This window comes from Aythya marila, assembly GCF_965140915.1.
Source record: "Aythya marila genome assembly, chromosome: Z".
Classification (NCBI taxonomy): domain Eukaryota; kingdom Metazoa; phylum Chordata; class Aves; order Anseriformes; family Anatidae; genus Aythya; species Aythya marila.
In genome coordinates this window covers 11,875,044-11,891,403 of record NC_139080.1, presented here as the reverse complement: position 1 = coordinate 11,891,403, position 16,360 = coordinate 11,875,044, and the positions used below count along the sequence as shown (strand labels likewise).

The 16,360-nt window shown below is 41.2% G+C and overlaps 1 protein-coding gene across 1 annotated transcript; it reads left to right on the top strand.

Annotated features, from left to right (window-relative positions):
• Positions 1-1,006: 1,006 nt before the first annotated feature.
• SLC45A2 (solute carrier family 45 member 2) lies at positions 1,007-15,970 on the top strand (the record flags this gene model as incomplete). Its single annotated transcript, XM_082783296.1, has 7 exons — positions 1,007-1,445; positions 2,576-2,752; positions 5,657-5,973; positions 10,702-10,845; positions 11,481-11,604; positions 12,562-12,767; positions 15,746-15,970. The coding sequence occupies 7 exons, from the start codon at positions 1,007-1,009 to the stop codon at positions 15,968-15,970; spliced, it is 1,632 nt and encodes a 543-aa protein (XP_082639422.1).
• Positions 15,971-16,360: the final 390 nt, after the last annotated feature.

Sequence of the window (16,360 nt, the reverse complement as noted above, 5' to 3'; positions counted from 1 at the left end):
CCGCCAAGATTATCGAGTCCAGCTCCCGGCTCCACACTAAGATCTGACAGCTTGCTTAGTCCCAAATGCATCTGCTTGTGTTGGTGGAGAACCAACGTTGTCAAACTTACTTTACAGCACACCCAGGTTTTGACCCAATATTTGCTGAGGTCAATATAAAAACTACTGCTAAGTTCAGCATAGGTTGGCTCAGCTGCCTGTGTCAGGTGGCTGACCTAAAAGGTCAGTGGTTTTGGTGGTCACTATAGGGGACACAATGGGGTTTGGTGTGTCACTATAGATTTCTTCTAAAACCTTCTGTTTTCTTGCCAAAAGTTTATGTGGCAGGTGAGACTGTTTCAAAACAAAACAAAAACTAAGTGATCCTGATACCCCTTTGTTTTTTAGAAACCAAGAAAATAATCAGTTTATCGAGGGTGGCACAGAGCAGATGCAAAAAAATATTCAGCAGTTGCTGTTTGACAGACTTCTGTCAAGCTGTGTGTCTGTCACCAGCACTAGAACAATAGGTAGGCTCGCTTATCTTCATCAAGTGCCTCGAAATCCTTTTCTGGACATGCGATTATAGATTTTTATTTGTATTTTTCCCCCTCCTACAGGAATTCAGCCCTCCGGCACGCGGGTTGTTTGCTGAGCAGAGAGATGAGGGCTCTCTATTCCCAGTGTCACTGCTGTCTTGCAGCAGCAAGAGGGGCAGCTTTGTGCCGGGCTGATCCTGCACCGTGCCCATGTGATGTATACTCCTGTTGTAGGCATGTTTCGCGCTTCAACAGTAACGCTTTAGTCCTGGATGGCTGGCAGCTTTGCAGACATCCAGGAGGGCAGATCTGCTAATGTTAGCGCTCATCCCCGCCCCCTTCCTTTCATAACTTGTGATCGCAGAGCCATAAAAGTATGTGAGTCCCTCCCCCACTGCAGACCAAATCCACCCGGCATATGACCTGCGCTCCATGTCAGCCAGAGCAGGCAGCATTGACTTGCTGGGCCGGGGCGAGTAACCAGAGCCATGACCTTAACCAAACAGAGCTTCCACAGGGCCCTTCCACCCCCTTCTGAGGTGGCCATGACCAACCTGGACCACACCAGAGGGAAAGAGAAGGCTATGCAGCAATCCGTGACCAGGACTGGGATGGTGGTACCGAAGAAGCGACTGACGGGAAGGCTGGTCATGCACAGCATGGCGATGTTTGGCAGGGAGTTCTGCTATGCTGTGGAGGCTGCCTTTGTCACGCCGGTGCTGCTCAGTGTAGGGCTGCCCAAGAGCCTCTACAGTCTGGTGTGGCTCATCAGCCCGATCCTGGGCTTCATGCTGCAGCCCGTGGTAGGTTCAGCCAGTGATCACTGCACCTGTAGCTGGGGCAGGAGGCGACCGTTCATTCTGGGTCTGGGCATCATAATGCTGGTAGGCATGGCTTTGTACCTCAATGGGGACGAGATGATCTCAGGTGAGTGAGGGGAATGCGCTGTGCTGACAGACAAAACTCATGCTGGTGTTTTGAATTGGAAAGAAAGGAGGGGTTCCTTTATTTCCCTGTAAAACTTGGGTGTTAACATTAGGTAGCACGTTACTCAGCAGCACTGAAGCAGCTGAGGAGCACTGCAATCTATGTTCAGTCCTAATGCTGCATGTTATGTGCCCTGTATGTACTGTTCTGTAGTTTGTGCATGTGATTATGGCATTTTGTATGTTGATCTGCTTGCCTGGTCGGTTCATACTCTGCTTGGGCCTAGAGAAGTTTTTAAGAACTAAAATCTACCTTATTAAGTTAAATCGTTTATGTTGTTTGTATGATGTAGTACAAATCTTAAGAGAATGTCTATTAGTCCATATTTTAGATGGGTCAGCATTCAAATTTATCTGTAATTCATCTTTTAATGTAGCTTTAATTATTGCAGCACTTGCTTGGCTCAGGAATGTGTTATGCTGGTGAATAATACAAATCACAACTCCTTGGAAACCCTGTTGCACCTGGAGTGTGCAAAATCAGATAGGAGTGATGTCCCCAGATGCTGTTTTATTTTAGCTTGAGATCTAACTTCTCAAAGATTTGCTAGAAAGTTGTCACTATCATCGTGGCTTGTGTCTCCTTCCTGTGGGAAGGAGCGTGTTTTCACAGATTTATTCTCTGTTTCTGGATATTGCTGCTGTTGTATGTATCTGTATTCATTTACCCAGAAAGAGATGTTAGCCAACTCTTGACTGTCTATAACAGTGCAAGGGTGGAACAAAAGGAGTAAAACAAATAAATACTCCAAAATGCAAGTATTTTAGACTACCAGAACATGCAATGGAAGTGCATAGAGTAGAGAAAGGCTAGTGATGCTCTCGATTGCAGAGCCTTGAGCTGACAAGTTCCTGCTTATGTATAAAAGTCAACCTAGCACATCTCAGAGCTACGCAAATTCAAAATATTGTTATCCTGCTTCTTAGATGTCATTCTGTTATGACTGAGCTCTCATGCGTAACAGCATTGCTTAGATTTGGAGGTTTCTGGAAAGAAAAATGGGGTTTTGCAAAACATGACACTATTGCTGTCAGAATGAGGCTTTTTTTTTCTTCTTCTTCTTTTTGTAGCTTTCATCGATGGGAGAGACAAGCAGCAGACGTGGGCGATAGTTGTTACCATGCTGGGAGTAGTGCTTTTTGATTTTGCAGCTGACTTTATTGATGGCCCTATCAAAGCATATTTATTTGATGTCTGCTCTCATCAGGATAAAGAGAAGGGTCTGCATTACCATGCCCTCTTCACAGGTACTCAGATCCTTTATTTTTCTTCCTACTTTGATGGAGGGGAAGGCAGTTGCATGGATTTTATATTCACTCTGTGCTAATCTTGAATGAACCGATCATCTGATTCTGTGCTTCAGTCACGGGTCTTTTGTTGCTGGGTTTTCGCTACTTCAGAGCACAGCAACTTGTGATTGCTGCTACAAGAATTCTGCTGCAGAAGGCTGCAGGCATAAACATTTACAGTAGTACAGCCATGGTTCAATTAAGGGTAATTAACTATTTAAAAAAACTATGAAGTAGCGTTTAGTCATTTTGTTCTGATTTTCTTCAAGTTTTTGGTGAAGGAAAAATTAAGAGAAGGATCTTGTTTCCTTGCTGTAGCACTTACACATGACAGAGCACGTAACCAGCAGTACACCTGGTTTCTGTTCTTTGACAGTGCTCCAACCCAACATATGCTGCCCTCCACTTTAGAAATAGAAGCTTATGTAAAATCACTATCTTCCAGAAAATAAGACCAAGGGGTTCAGTCCAAAAACTTGCTTCATGTGATTGCCTTTAGACATTTGAAAAGTTGCTGAGTTATAGAAGGAAAGAGTTCACTTAGTCCAGAAGGCTTTTGCCCTGTGTTGAGGAAACACACAGGCAATGCACATAAGGCTGTGCACCTGTAGTGTGACTTTGGAGGAGCTTCCAGCTGTGTCTGAGAGCAGTCACTGTGAAAGGTCTAGACAAAAAACAGGCTAGATGAGAAGTCATGCAGTCTGTATTGATGCAGATTTTTGTGGCATCTGAACCATACCAAGAGCAGAAGCACATGGATTCGGTGGTGGTTACCCCATTTGAGAGGGAGGTGTAGTAGCTATTGGCAACAGACAGATTTTGGATATACGAAATAGCTGCGTCCTGGAACCTGGGCACAGATTCTAAGAGAACCCTGAAGCCACATGGGAATGAAGTCAGTATGAGCCATTAGAAACCCACAGACAACATTTTAATCAATCACTCATTTGGACAGAATGAGGAGTGAGTCTCTAAGTCTCCTGCCTCCAGCAGAACTCTTTACTATTTTTCCTACTGAAAAGTTTTGATTTCTATATTCAGAGCTATTGAACTGATTCATTTGCGTGGTGAAAAGGGATGTAAGATAAATCACATCAAATGCGAGCAGAACAGATTTCTCCATATTATTTGGTCCAACACCTTGTCACTGTATCAAGATCGTCTGTACCTAAACCCATTTGGATGGGTGGTTGCCCAGCTGGAGATTCTGCAGCCCTCCCAAGGGAGCCTGCTCCAGCATTTCACTGGCCTTACTGTTAAGTGTTTTTCCCTAAAATCTAATCTTAATATACATTTCCTATAGTTAAAATATAATACTCCTTTTCTCTGTCTCTATTACATACAGAAAGCATCCTTCCTTCCCCTTTTTAATTGCTTCTGTTTTATGCATTATTATCTTTCCCCTATTCAGTTCCTTCTTTTTACATTAACTATCCCCAAGACTGCTCTCCAATTTGTCTTTGCCATTTTTAAAGTTCAAACATGAAACTGGATAGCTCACAGATATAAAACTGAGACAAGTAGAAGAAAGACTGCACATACCCAACACACAACACACAGACTGTGCATTCCAATATCATGATTACTTTTTGTCAAAACAGTATGCAAAAAAGACCTCGAGCATCAAGCATTAACTGCTGTGCAAACATTTAGTGTAAGTTTTCTTCCAAAAGATATTAACAGCTTAATTGTTTTTCATTAGAAAAGCAATGATACAGTCCCCATCCAGTAGGGCACAAGGAAGGAGGGCTGTGATCAGACCCAAGAGGGAAATAAGTACAGAAAGCCCAGAATGGAATGATAATGTTGTGGTGTTTAGGCAAAGCATACGTGGTTCTTGTTACCTCTGTTACTTTTTGTTGGACAGAATGGTTCTGCTGTGCATTGTCTCCAGTTCTCCTAAGCAGAGGAGCAGAAATACATCCAAGTCCTTCAGATGCTTCTGTGCTGGGTCACTTCCACGTCCTGCAGAACCACCTGGTTAACGAGGTGGCAGGACTGTGCAAAGCTGCTTCCCCTGCCAAAGCTACGTGCTGGATGTAACAGTGTACACTTGTACCTTGTGCTTCTGAAACAGCTTGCACTCTCATCAGAAAGAAGGAATTGTAAAACAATAGACTGAATTCTTCTTTTATTAACTTTGAGACACAAGATAGAGTAAACAGTAAAATGAGCATGCTAAATTTTCTGAGATGGGGAAGCTCAATAAGAGGAATTTCTCATTTATATTCGTTCCTTTTTGTTTTCCTTTCCTAGTGGAGAGGTACTTGGATTTTGGTGATTACAAAACAACGGTTTTTATTTCATTCCTTTCCTAAAAAAAAAAAAAACACAAACAAACAAACAAAAAACAACATGGAAGCAGTATTTCTGTTCAGATTCTGCTGTATAAAGTACATTTTACAAAGTCTGAACTACAGATAGTCTTGATGTAATAGGAAAATTGTTTGTTCTACAAAGTTTTAGAAAAAAACCTTTTTTTTTTAGAAAAGTTTTATTTTGTGTTACTCACTGTTTCAAAGAAAAGACAGCTTCAAAGAAATGTTTCTGAATCATACAGAATATTGGCTGGCAAAGAGATGTAAGTCCATGTTGCTAAATATTTGGGTCTTTTTTTGAGAGCTTCATCCACCAGAACCAAGGATATTTTCCAAGAGACATTTTGGTAACTGCTCATATGTGGGAACAGCTCAGTGTTCCACTTCCTTGTGATTCTTTCCACATATAATGGTATCTGAAGGGTGTTTATTCAATCATTACTAGAGGGAATCATATGCTGAGGGTATTGTGTGCTGTTTGTTTATTTTATGAATACCAGTAGATTTTTTCCCCCTTTTTTTTTTTTTTTTTTTCCCCGTGTAGGCTTAGGAGGAGCCCTGGGTTACCTGACAGGTGCTGTGGATTGGGGTCAAACCATACTAGGATATTCCTTAACATCAGAATTCCAGGTGATTTTCCTCTTGTCAGCCTTGGTTTTCCTAATCTGCCTTACTGTACATCTGCGCAGTATTCCTGAAGTCCCGCTCAGATATAACAAAGAAGAGACAAAGTTATTGTTGGAAGTGACTGACCCCAGGAAGTATAGCTCCATAGAGGAAATCAGGAATGGATACATAGCATGTACTGAAATAAACGCTGCAGCAAAACCAAAGAAACATGCTGCTATATCACGTACAGAGGTAAGTGCAGAGATGATTTTGTAGCCCATATCATTCCATCCTTGGAGACCAACAGCCTTTTAATTAGCTAATGCTGACAATTTAAAATGTACCCCTTTCACACACACGCTCAGTAAAAGAATCCTCCACCAGGATGCAATATCAGTAGAAAGTCTTCTTTCTTTTCTTCTTTTGTTATTTGTAAAGTATTTCCAGCAAGACAGAGACAGACTAGTCCTGATGCTTTGAACAGTTGGCAGGGATGAGGGAGAACCAGATTCAAGTTTCCACCCTTCGTCAGTTTCTTGTATCCTCCTCATCTGAAATTTGTCAAGAGGATATAATTTGTCCTTCAGTCCTGGCAGAATTCACAACACATTGTGGACAGGAGCTACAGACCATTAATTTTTGATATAAATGTGCAGCTCCCATTGATGTCAACATGCTTCCATATTTAGTACATATGAAGAGTTAGTTCCCTGGTCTGATAAACTTATAGTAGTAGCAGTTATGCTACTGCTCAGTATTTCATTGAGGATTTATTGATGGTGTTGATTTGTTTGAAATTGCTACTTAAGCAACAGAGCAACGTCACTTCCAGGGTTTTAGTTTTATTCTGAAGTGATGATGTAGCTGTGCCTTTGGCAGAATTCAAGGTGAGAGAGAATAGCCTATATTTGCAAGTAATCACTGGTATTTTGTTCCTGCTGAATTCTTATGAGAGATAGCTTCAATCTAAGGCAGCAAAGAAAAGGTGAACCTACCTGAAAAATATCTGGGGAACAAATTTATAGAATAGTCTTAGGAACAGGTAGTGGTTTTCACTGTTTTGTTGATGACTTTTAATGTGGGAATCCTTACCACCCTTTCATGGTATCCTCGGTATGCAAAAGTTAATATATATGTTTGGTTCCTAGTATGGCAGTAAGTAATGAAACAGTTGGCTGTTCATTCATTTCACTTCTTATCTCTTGGCCTTATGTGTATATATCCCTGACACAATTCTTAGGAAATAAGCTAAAAATTAATGAGAACACACAGATGATTTTAAGTTAGAAACCCAAATTCATGTTTAAAGTACCAATATAATGGATTTATTATCTTTTACTATTTAACACTTGTATTCTAGCAGGTACTCACAACCCAGATAAGAATATTATTATAGCAGACACCACACAAAGCCAGAATAAAAGATGTACACTGCCTGGTGAGGATGCCAGACATGGTGAGGGACTGGCAGCAAAGCAGCAGTGTGTCAGGAGAATATGGCTAGAACACTGCAGTGTTTTCCCCGTTTCCCTACCACAGGCCAACCTGAGCAGACAGCATCCTTCACTAGCATAGTTATCTCTGAGCATCCTCTAAATTGTCAGAGACACTCTGTGTCATTGACTGGGCAATGCAAGCTCCAAAAGAAAGGAAGGGCAATGAAGAAGAGAGGGGGCTGGGCTAGCCTGTTGCTTGGCAAGAACTAATACCAGTGAATCAGTAGCATGTGACACCCGAAGAAAAGTTCTGTCATGCACTGCAGGCCAGCTTCTGCTGTTGCCTTTCTTTCTAGGATTTTAGCTGGACAGCCCATCAGATGCTCATTGTGCTTTGATCTGTCTCATGTTTGTTTGATGTGCCTGGGCTTGTGCAAATTCTGGACACTCTCACTACCGCAGTGGTCTGCCTCCTGTGGCACATGTTTTCTGAGTTCATTCATTACTGTAATTACTTCCTTGAATAAATGATTTGGCTTCCTGTTTTTCTGTGCCTCTTTTTTCACAGCAGGCATCACGGCCCTATTTCTTCTAAATTAAGGGCTATGCTCTTACATACTAATAGCGTCCATGGTTATTAATGAGATTTGACCTGTTACAGTATTAACAGAAATCCAAAAATATTCTACTCTTTTTCTTTATTTTGATGCCAAATTACTCCGGATCTATGGCCATAAATCCTGTAATATGAATCCTTATGAATCAGCCTTGAGTTGTACCGATTTTGTAGAAAAAATGATTAGGTATTGTGAGATTTTAAATGATTGTGCATTGGAGGGCACTAAACATATGTATTAAACATTTCTGTTTCCATTTCTACTCTTTAAAATATCTAAATAGAAAGAAAGCTTGTCTAACTGTCAAATTATTATTTAGAATTACTGCCCCTTTAATTTCCCTGACCGTATCCTAATACCTTAAAAATACCTTAGAAAGCCTATTTTGAAGAACTTTGTGGAAGAGTTGAACAAATTATATAAGCTAAGTCAAACAATAGCAATTATCCTTGAAATAACGCTAATGAGTTAATGTGGAACTGTCTTGTTTTGTTTTGTTTTGTTTTGTTTGTATAATTGTAGTTGAATAGAATGATTACTCTGTTTAAAATACAGTTAAAAGAGACAGTGATACTGAGAGAAATTCCAAGGGATTTAGACAATATGCAGTTCAAGGTAAAAGTCAGTTACTTGAATTCTGGCATTCCTATGAGGATTAAAAACCTCACACTGGAGCAATGTGTTTTCCAACTTTATATGTGGTGATTGTTCAAAGATCAGCTTGCAGGATAACCTAGCTCAAAGGAAAGCAGAATTGTGAAAAGTAGCTAGAGCACTAAAGGAAGGAGAAAAGTTATCAGCTAACAGCAAATTAGTGCGAACTCATCGAGTGCACCCTCAGTAAGTTCGCAGATGACACCAAGTTAGGTGCGTGTGTCGATCTGCTTGAGGGTAGGAAAGCTCTGCAGGAGGATCTGGATAGGCTGCACCGATGGGCTGAGGTCAACTGCATGAAGTTTAACAAGGCCAAGTGCCGGGTCCTGCACCTGGGGCGCAATAACCCCAAGCAGAGCTACAGGCTGGGAGAGGAATGGTTGGAGAGCTGCCAGGCAGAGAAGGACCTGGGAGTGATGGTGGACAGTCGGCTGAATATGAGCCAGCAGTGTGCTCAGGTGGCCAAGAAGGCCAACGGCATCCTGGCTTGTATTAGGAACAGCATGACCAGCAGGGCTAGGGAGGTGATCGTCCCCCTGTACTCAGCTCTGGTGAGGCCGCACCTCGAGTACTGTGTTCAGTTTTGGGCCCCTCGCTACAAGAAGGACATCGAGGTGCTTGAGCGGGTGCAGAGAAGGGCGACGAAGCTGGTGAGGGGCCTGGAGAACAAGTCCTACGAGGAGCGGCTGAGGGAGCTGGGCTTGTTCAGCCTGGAGAAGAGGAGGCTCAGGGGTGACCTTATCGCTCTTTTTAGGTACCTCAAGGGAGGCTGTAGCGAGGTGGGGGTTGGCCTGTTCTCCCACGTGCCTGGTGACAGGACGAGGGGGAATGGGTTTAAGTTGAGCCAGGGGAGTTTTAGGCTGGATGTTAGGAAGAACTTCTTCACTGAAAGGGTTGTGAGGCATTGGAACAGGCTGCCCAGGGAAGTGGTGGAGTCACCATCCTTGGAAGTCTTCAAAAGACGTTTAGATGTAGAGCTTAGGGATATGGTTTAGTGGAGGGCTGTTAGCGTTAGGTTGGAGGTTGGACTCGATGACCTTGAGGTCTCTTCCAACCTAGAAAATTCTGTAATTCTGTGATTCTGTGAAATTGAAGACACAATTCAGCTTTCCAGCAATGAACATAACATTAAAGTTCGTCCACATTTAGTGGCCATACAGCTTTCCTCACCACCTCTCCACTGTTGCCACCAAATATTGCTAGAGAAAACTGGAAGTGTTCCATCATGCACAGAATAGTATTAAAAAATAACATTTGTCTTTCTCTGAAAGTAAAGAACCATGCAGGAGCTTTTAAGTAGTAAGGACTCTACGTGTATGTTGCAAATGCCTGACATCAAGCACACCTGAAGCACTGAAGAAATCAAGCGAAAGAGGTGATCTGATTTGATGTCTGTGACTGAAAACAAAACAAAATAAAATCAAAAAAAAAAAAGTTTTTGGCACAGGGTTCAGACAAGGAAGAGGGAGATAAGGTGGGGCATTGAAGGTGGCAAGACAATTTGTTTTTCCATGTCAGTGAGATTTGTTAACCCATACCTATAATGTTTTTGATGTTGTATTCAGTTGTTTTACCCATGAGGTGGGGGTGTTCAGGTGCTGGAGCTTACATTATCTGGACAATAGGGTTTTGGGTGGTGCTGCATCTCCTGTCATATCACCTCTTCTTGCTTCTTGAGGGGGAAGATGTAGTGGAAATTCCATAGTGATTATACACCAGAAGAGGTTAAGTTTCTTAGGGAACATAGGACATAGAAAGAGGAATGAGAACAAAGTCTCAGAACTGCAATACTCCGCAACTGATATACTTTAATTCTGAGGACATATTTTTGGGTTTCATTATTTTCCATGGCAGCTTTAAATCTGTGATGGAAAGCTAATTGTCTCCAGGAAATAATTCTTTTCATGTTTATTTTCTTTTGTTTTTTGAGCCCCTGCTGAATGTGTTTTGGCAGAAAATTTTCACTTGGTTCCAGTGGTAATCAATAATTCTACTGCCTGTAACAACAAGCGGTGTTGCTACATCTCTGCTGGTGCACCCCAGCCCCTCAAGTCTCTGTGATCTTTCAGATGACTTTACTATGCAATGGCTTTACAAGTCAAATATACAGTGAAGGACATTCAGTACTCAAGCAACCCATCCTAGCAATAACAAATAAAACACTTTGGAAGTTTAGCAATGAAAAGATACTGAGGCCTTCTCCATTTGCCATCAGCTATTTTATTAGCTTTCAGGGCAATAATACAGTATTATTGTTAAATACTTGCTTTTAGACTCAAAGGCGGATGACCCTTAAATCACTCTTGAAGACGCTTTTCAGCATGCCATCCCACTATCGCTATCTGTGTGTGAGCCACCTCTTTGGATGGATGGCTTTCCTGTCCAACATGCTCTTCTTCACGGATTTCATGGGACAGGTAAAGGTGTAAAATCCTCTTGCTTTTCTTCCCTTGTAGCATCTCCTCCTCCACCAAAAAGAAACAATATATTGTTACAAATCTGAAGGAATGTCAGTGACTCCCATCCAGTATGCCATGTTTCCTTGCCTTTTTTTGGTCTCTTTAAGTGAGAGGGAGTTTTAGTTTCCTGCAATGTATATGAACACCTAAAAGAAAAATTTTACTTGGCTGGATAGGGGACTGAATAAGAGAATGACTGATTGGAAAAACGTATGTGCAGCATGAAAGAAAAAAAAGTAGTTATAGATAAATTAGAAAATAAATGCTAAAGCAGGAAAGCAGAAGCAGAGAGAGAAGGAGGGTGGGAGATGGGACACTCAAAGGAAAACAGGCAAATGAGTGGACAGTCCAGAAAAAAATTGAGGGTAAGAAATGAGGACAAATCTGGTACGTGAGAGTCTGGGAGAAATGAGTGTGAAATCTGAAGAACTGCAAATGGCTGATGGGGGCGCCGCTTGAAAGATTTCTTGGGTGCTGATCATTACCCCTGCCAGGGATGAGGCCCTGTCTTGAGTCCCATGTTCTGGTAAGCAGGAGGTATTGTATACATGCAATGCATCCTTGTCTTTTGTGATCTCTATGGTCTCTTTCAGGTTGTATACCAAGGTAGTCCTTATGCACCTCATAACTCCACGGTTTACCTTACCTACAGAAGAGGTGTAGAGGTTGGATGCTGGGGGCTGTGCATCAATGCAATTTCATCCTCAGTCTATTCTTGTAAGTATCCAGGAATGTACTCCAGCACTGTTTTAAATCAGTGTTTATACTGCTTTCAGTTTGCCATTGTTTAAAAAAATAAAGTGATGCCAAATATTTTTTTATTCACGAAAACCTTAAGAAATATTACATTCTCAGCAGCGTTATAAATCTGTATCTTGACATGAGCAGTTCCCGTCTGGACCATGTGATGAGGGGTCACTTTAAGAGTAAGGCATTGTGCTGCATATGAACTGACCCTAAACACTGAGTATTATCCTAAAGTTAAATGTCAGAGTAAAATCAAGCCATGGTTATCATTCTGAGATGCTCTTTCACCTAGCAGACCTGTAGCATTAGGTTTTCAAAGGTCTGATGGTCTCTCCCCCTCTGCATTTCTCACAAAATGACCTTTTCACAGTACAGTAGAAGTTCTTGCCAAAAAAGTGAACCTTGCACTCAAAAATTATGTGTAAATACTCTAGTACAGCTTCTCAAATAAATCTCACCATAGCTCTTACCCAGGATTTAAAAATTTCTTGCTTTCCAAAAACTCAAATGAGGAGCATTTTGGGAGTTGAAGTGAGCACCTAAAAGAAGCTTTCTCATTTGGAGCTTAACTATAGGCATTTATGTAGCACCTCTTTCAGCTCAGACAAGGGCTGATGCCAAATGTTCCCATTGTAATCAAACAGCGGAAATGTCTGAGGTTGTCAATGGGGCAGTTCTTCCAGAATGGCTGTTAACTACTTCTTCTCAGAGCTTGGTTATGTCTGAATAAATGTATCTCCAGAGACAGTTAGCAGAAAGAAGCATTCTGCAGCAAGTTTATAACCGCAGTAATTTAAGGCAACTTCAAAAATCAATAATTTTCTCCTTCATTTCATCTTACGAAATAAAACTCCTTAAAGGAATTCCCCAATGAAATGTGACTTATTCTGTTCTAGTCTCAGCAGCATTTTTTCTTTCTTTCCCCAGACCTGCAGAAAATCCTTCTGCAATACATAGGATTAAAGGGACTTTATTTCATTGGATACCTACTTTTTGGATTGGGTACTGGATTAATTGGCTTGTTTCCCAATGTCTATTCCACTCTGGCTCTGTGTTCCCTCTTTGGTGTCATGTCCAGCACACTGTACACAGTGCCATTCCAACTCATTGCAGAGTATCACAGAGAAGAAGAGGTAAGTTCAATGTCTAAAGAAGGGTAAGTCTGTTTAGTCTGTTTTGGCAGAACATTGGATAGAACTGGCAAACAGGTTTTAATTGTAATTTCAAACTATTTACAGTGACACGTTATGAACAGAAAGTTTCTGACATAAAGATGTTCAAGACTTTATTAAACAACACTAATATTATTAGTTGTCATATAGCTACATGACACCTCGCAGCTAAGGTCCCAGCTCCAGGCTCTCCAAACAGAGTCCTGCATTGAGACAAATAATTATTTATCATCCCAGCTGAAACAACGCCAGTCACAATACATGTTCAGGCAGGAAGAGGATAACAGGGCTCCAATTTGTGTTGCTTTCAAGGACTGCCTTCCTAAGAATCAAATCTAAACCACCGCTTTGTGCACCATTGATCTCTCAGCTGTGTGTGTGTGCCCTTGTTTCTAAATGCAAGGGGCTCAGGCTGAGCAGCTGCCAAACTCAAATTACTTCAGAGAATCATAGCCTGTTCATATTAGCTGAGGAACTGACTTCTGAGGCCCTAAAGTTAATAATCAGGCTGTAAAAGCTGTCAGAAGTTTCAGTTAACTGCAAAGTGTTACAAAAAACTGTTAGCTGATAAAGATGTGCAATTCAAGTACGAACAGCTTTATGTAGCTCAGTAATAAATTATACTCCACATTCTTGTTCTCCCTCTAAATGTCTGGGGTTGTTTTTGGTCTTCCACAGCATGAAATCCTGTTTCCAAAGGAAATCTGGAAAAGCCTGCATTCCTTCTATCATGTTACTGGACACAGCAAGATCTTAAAGTCTTGTAAAGAGTTTAGCTCTTTAATGGAAAAGTTCTCTCAAATTAGTAAGAGAGCTGGAAACAAGAAGGATTAAGGAGAATTGGGAGGACTTAGGAAAAGTTCTCATTATGTCCAGTGACATTCAAAGAAATTAATATAGAAAGTGTTGAACAGTTGAAAAGCAAAAAAATATATATATACTTGAGACCAGCACAGGACTAGATTAAGTCCATGAGAACATATCCTACTGTTCTATATGACTTCTAAGCATCATCACCTGAATGATGAGTACAAGAAAACCCTAAATTACTCTGTTGAATCCTAGGAGGATGTTTCAAGGTGAATAAATATTTCATAGATCCGATTCACAATTTTTTCAGTTAATTTCCCTGTTTCTTCCAACAGAAAACAATTACAATGCAGAATTTCAGAGGGATTTAACAAAAGACAGGGTCTGAATCCAGTTTGGGGTAGGATCACAACCCTAATCTTAGGCCAGCCAGCTCAGAGAAAGGGAGTAAAGTAGTTATAAGTAAATTATAGCCCATCTCTGACTCAGACTTGTTTCAAGATAGAAGTGAAATAGAATATGCTGAGTGTGAATGGACCTTGTACTTAATAGGCTTCAAATGTGACTTGTGAGAGAACTGATTGTTTCTTGTTTGGTGTATGGTACTTGCTATGCCAGATGTTAAATGATAATTCTACATGAGATCTGACATCTGACATTAACAGAATTAGGTTTGTCCCAAACCCTCTATAATAGGAAAAAAAAATAAGTAAAGAGGAAACATCAAGTGCAAGATCGTGTTCATTCACACATTCATATTATTGTGGTCAGAACTACTGGCACATAGGAACCCTGGGCAGAGCACAGCAAAACAGTTGTAATTCCAAAGAAATTGTGTCTAAAATTGAAAATACTTCAGAGGAAAGGTCTGCATTATTCCAAAACAAAGAACAGACTTTTTCCCTCAGTATGCAGTCTACCAAAATCATGTGCTGGTTTTTAAAATGCTGCCCTTTCAATTCCTGTTCCATGCTGCTGTTCCCTGGGATCCAAATTCAGTTTCATCTACGGGATTAGGAAGACACTGCCTCCAGTAGTTTTGAGCTTTGGGTGGTAACAGCTCAAAAACAATATAACAGGTCTTGAAAAAAAGCATCCTAATCACAATAGATAGAGATATTGGATGGATAGAGACCAGCTCAGCTAGCACACAGCACAGAAACCCTCTGTGTGTTACAAAGCAACTGTCTCCATTCAACTGCAAGAACAATAAATACGTAAACTTTTATGTAATTTTCCAATGAAACAGAGCAGTTGGCACATTGCCTGTGATCATGTCCAGTTCAGTTTTGAAGGTCTCCGTGGGTGGAAGCTCTACAACCTCTCTGGACAGCCTGTTCCAGTGTTAAGCCAACCTCACATGGTGCTTGTATATGAGATGCTCATATAGAATAAAACCTTTTCCTCTGCTATGTATGTCATTTGAATGTCATAGCTGATAATGGCCTTCTGTAATGTAGAAGAATCCTAGTCTGTACATTCATTCTCAGACTTTTTTTTCAGAAATAAAAGCATTACAGTTAGATTTTAATAGTGAACTCCTTTATGTGCTTTGAGGCATAACTTCAGAGCACAAGAGCTCCATTACAACAAATTATGATCTGTATGTGTGTGGGACATACTATGTCTCAATACCCCCTGAGGCCCTCCTTACAGTTGGACCTGATGATCTTGAAGGTCTCTTCCATTCCTTTTCCATTCTGTCATTGCTAGATGATTGTATGATGCAGCCATGTGAGAGCTGGAGTGAAAATATCCTTGACAGGGTGTCCTGTACAGTGAATTTTTCTCCTTATATTAGTTTGCCAGAGCTCAAGTAGACCTGAACTTCAAGGAAAGGATTGGTTTTGCTGATCATTCTTCGATTCCTTCCTTGAAAGAAGGGTTAGAGGGAAAAGTTGGAGGTGGGAGAAAAGGGACAATTTGGAAAACTTACTATCACTTGTAAAATCTGTTTGAACTTTGTAACCTCTGTGGGACAGGCAGGAGAAAATGGAAAGGAAAAAGAGAGCTATTGGCTTGTTTTGCTGCACTTGAATGTCATGACAGTGCATCATCAGCTGAGAGGTGCAAGTTACCAGCAGTGTTTAAGTTCCCTTCCTTGAATCTTGTTTTTTGCTTATTTGCAGGTACAGAGTCTGCGAGAAGATGAACAAGACACAGATCACAGGCGAGGGAAGGGCATCGACTGCGCTGCTCTCACCTGCATGGTCCAGCTGGCCCAGATCATTCTTGGTGTGGGCCTAGGGCTCTTGGTTAGTGTAGCTGGCAGTGTGGTCACTGTGATTTCTGCATCGATGGTGTCACTGATCGGCTGCTGCTTTGTTGCTTTTTGTGTTCGATATGTGGGGTAGGACTGCGTGAAGCAATTGGAAGAAATTCCCCTAGGGGAATGTTTTCTTTTTGGGTCAGTAGCACTGGTGCTCTTGCCATGCTGATGCTACTGGTACACCCTCCTCTCTTACCTGCTCGGAGCAGTTGCAATTCCAGAGCATCACTTATCTGCAAAGTGAAGACCTGGTAAAACTGGTTGCCTCAAGCCTCAGATCGAACGTTTCTCTTTTTTGGGTGCTTTACTACTTCCTTCCTGCTGACCTCAGTGTATTAACACACTGTATTGTATGTGAAGACATGTCTGCCTGTGGTGTCTTGATGCCCTGTTTAAGAAGCCATGAAACTTACTGTCAGTTTGTGGAAGTAGATGAAGTGTATGATAAATTGAAGAAGTGATAAAAATGGACAGA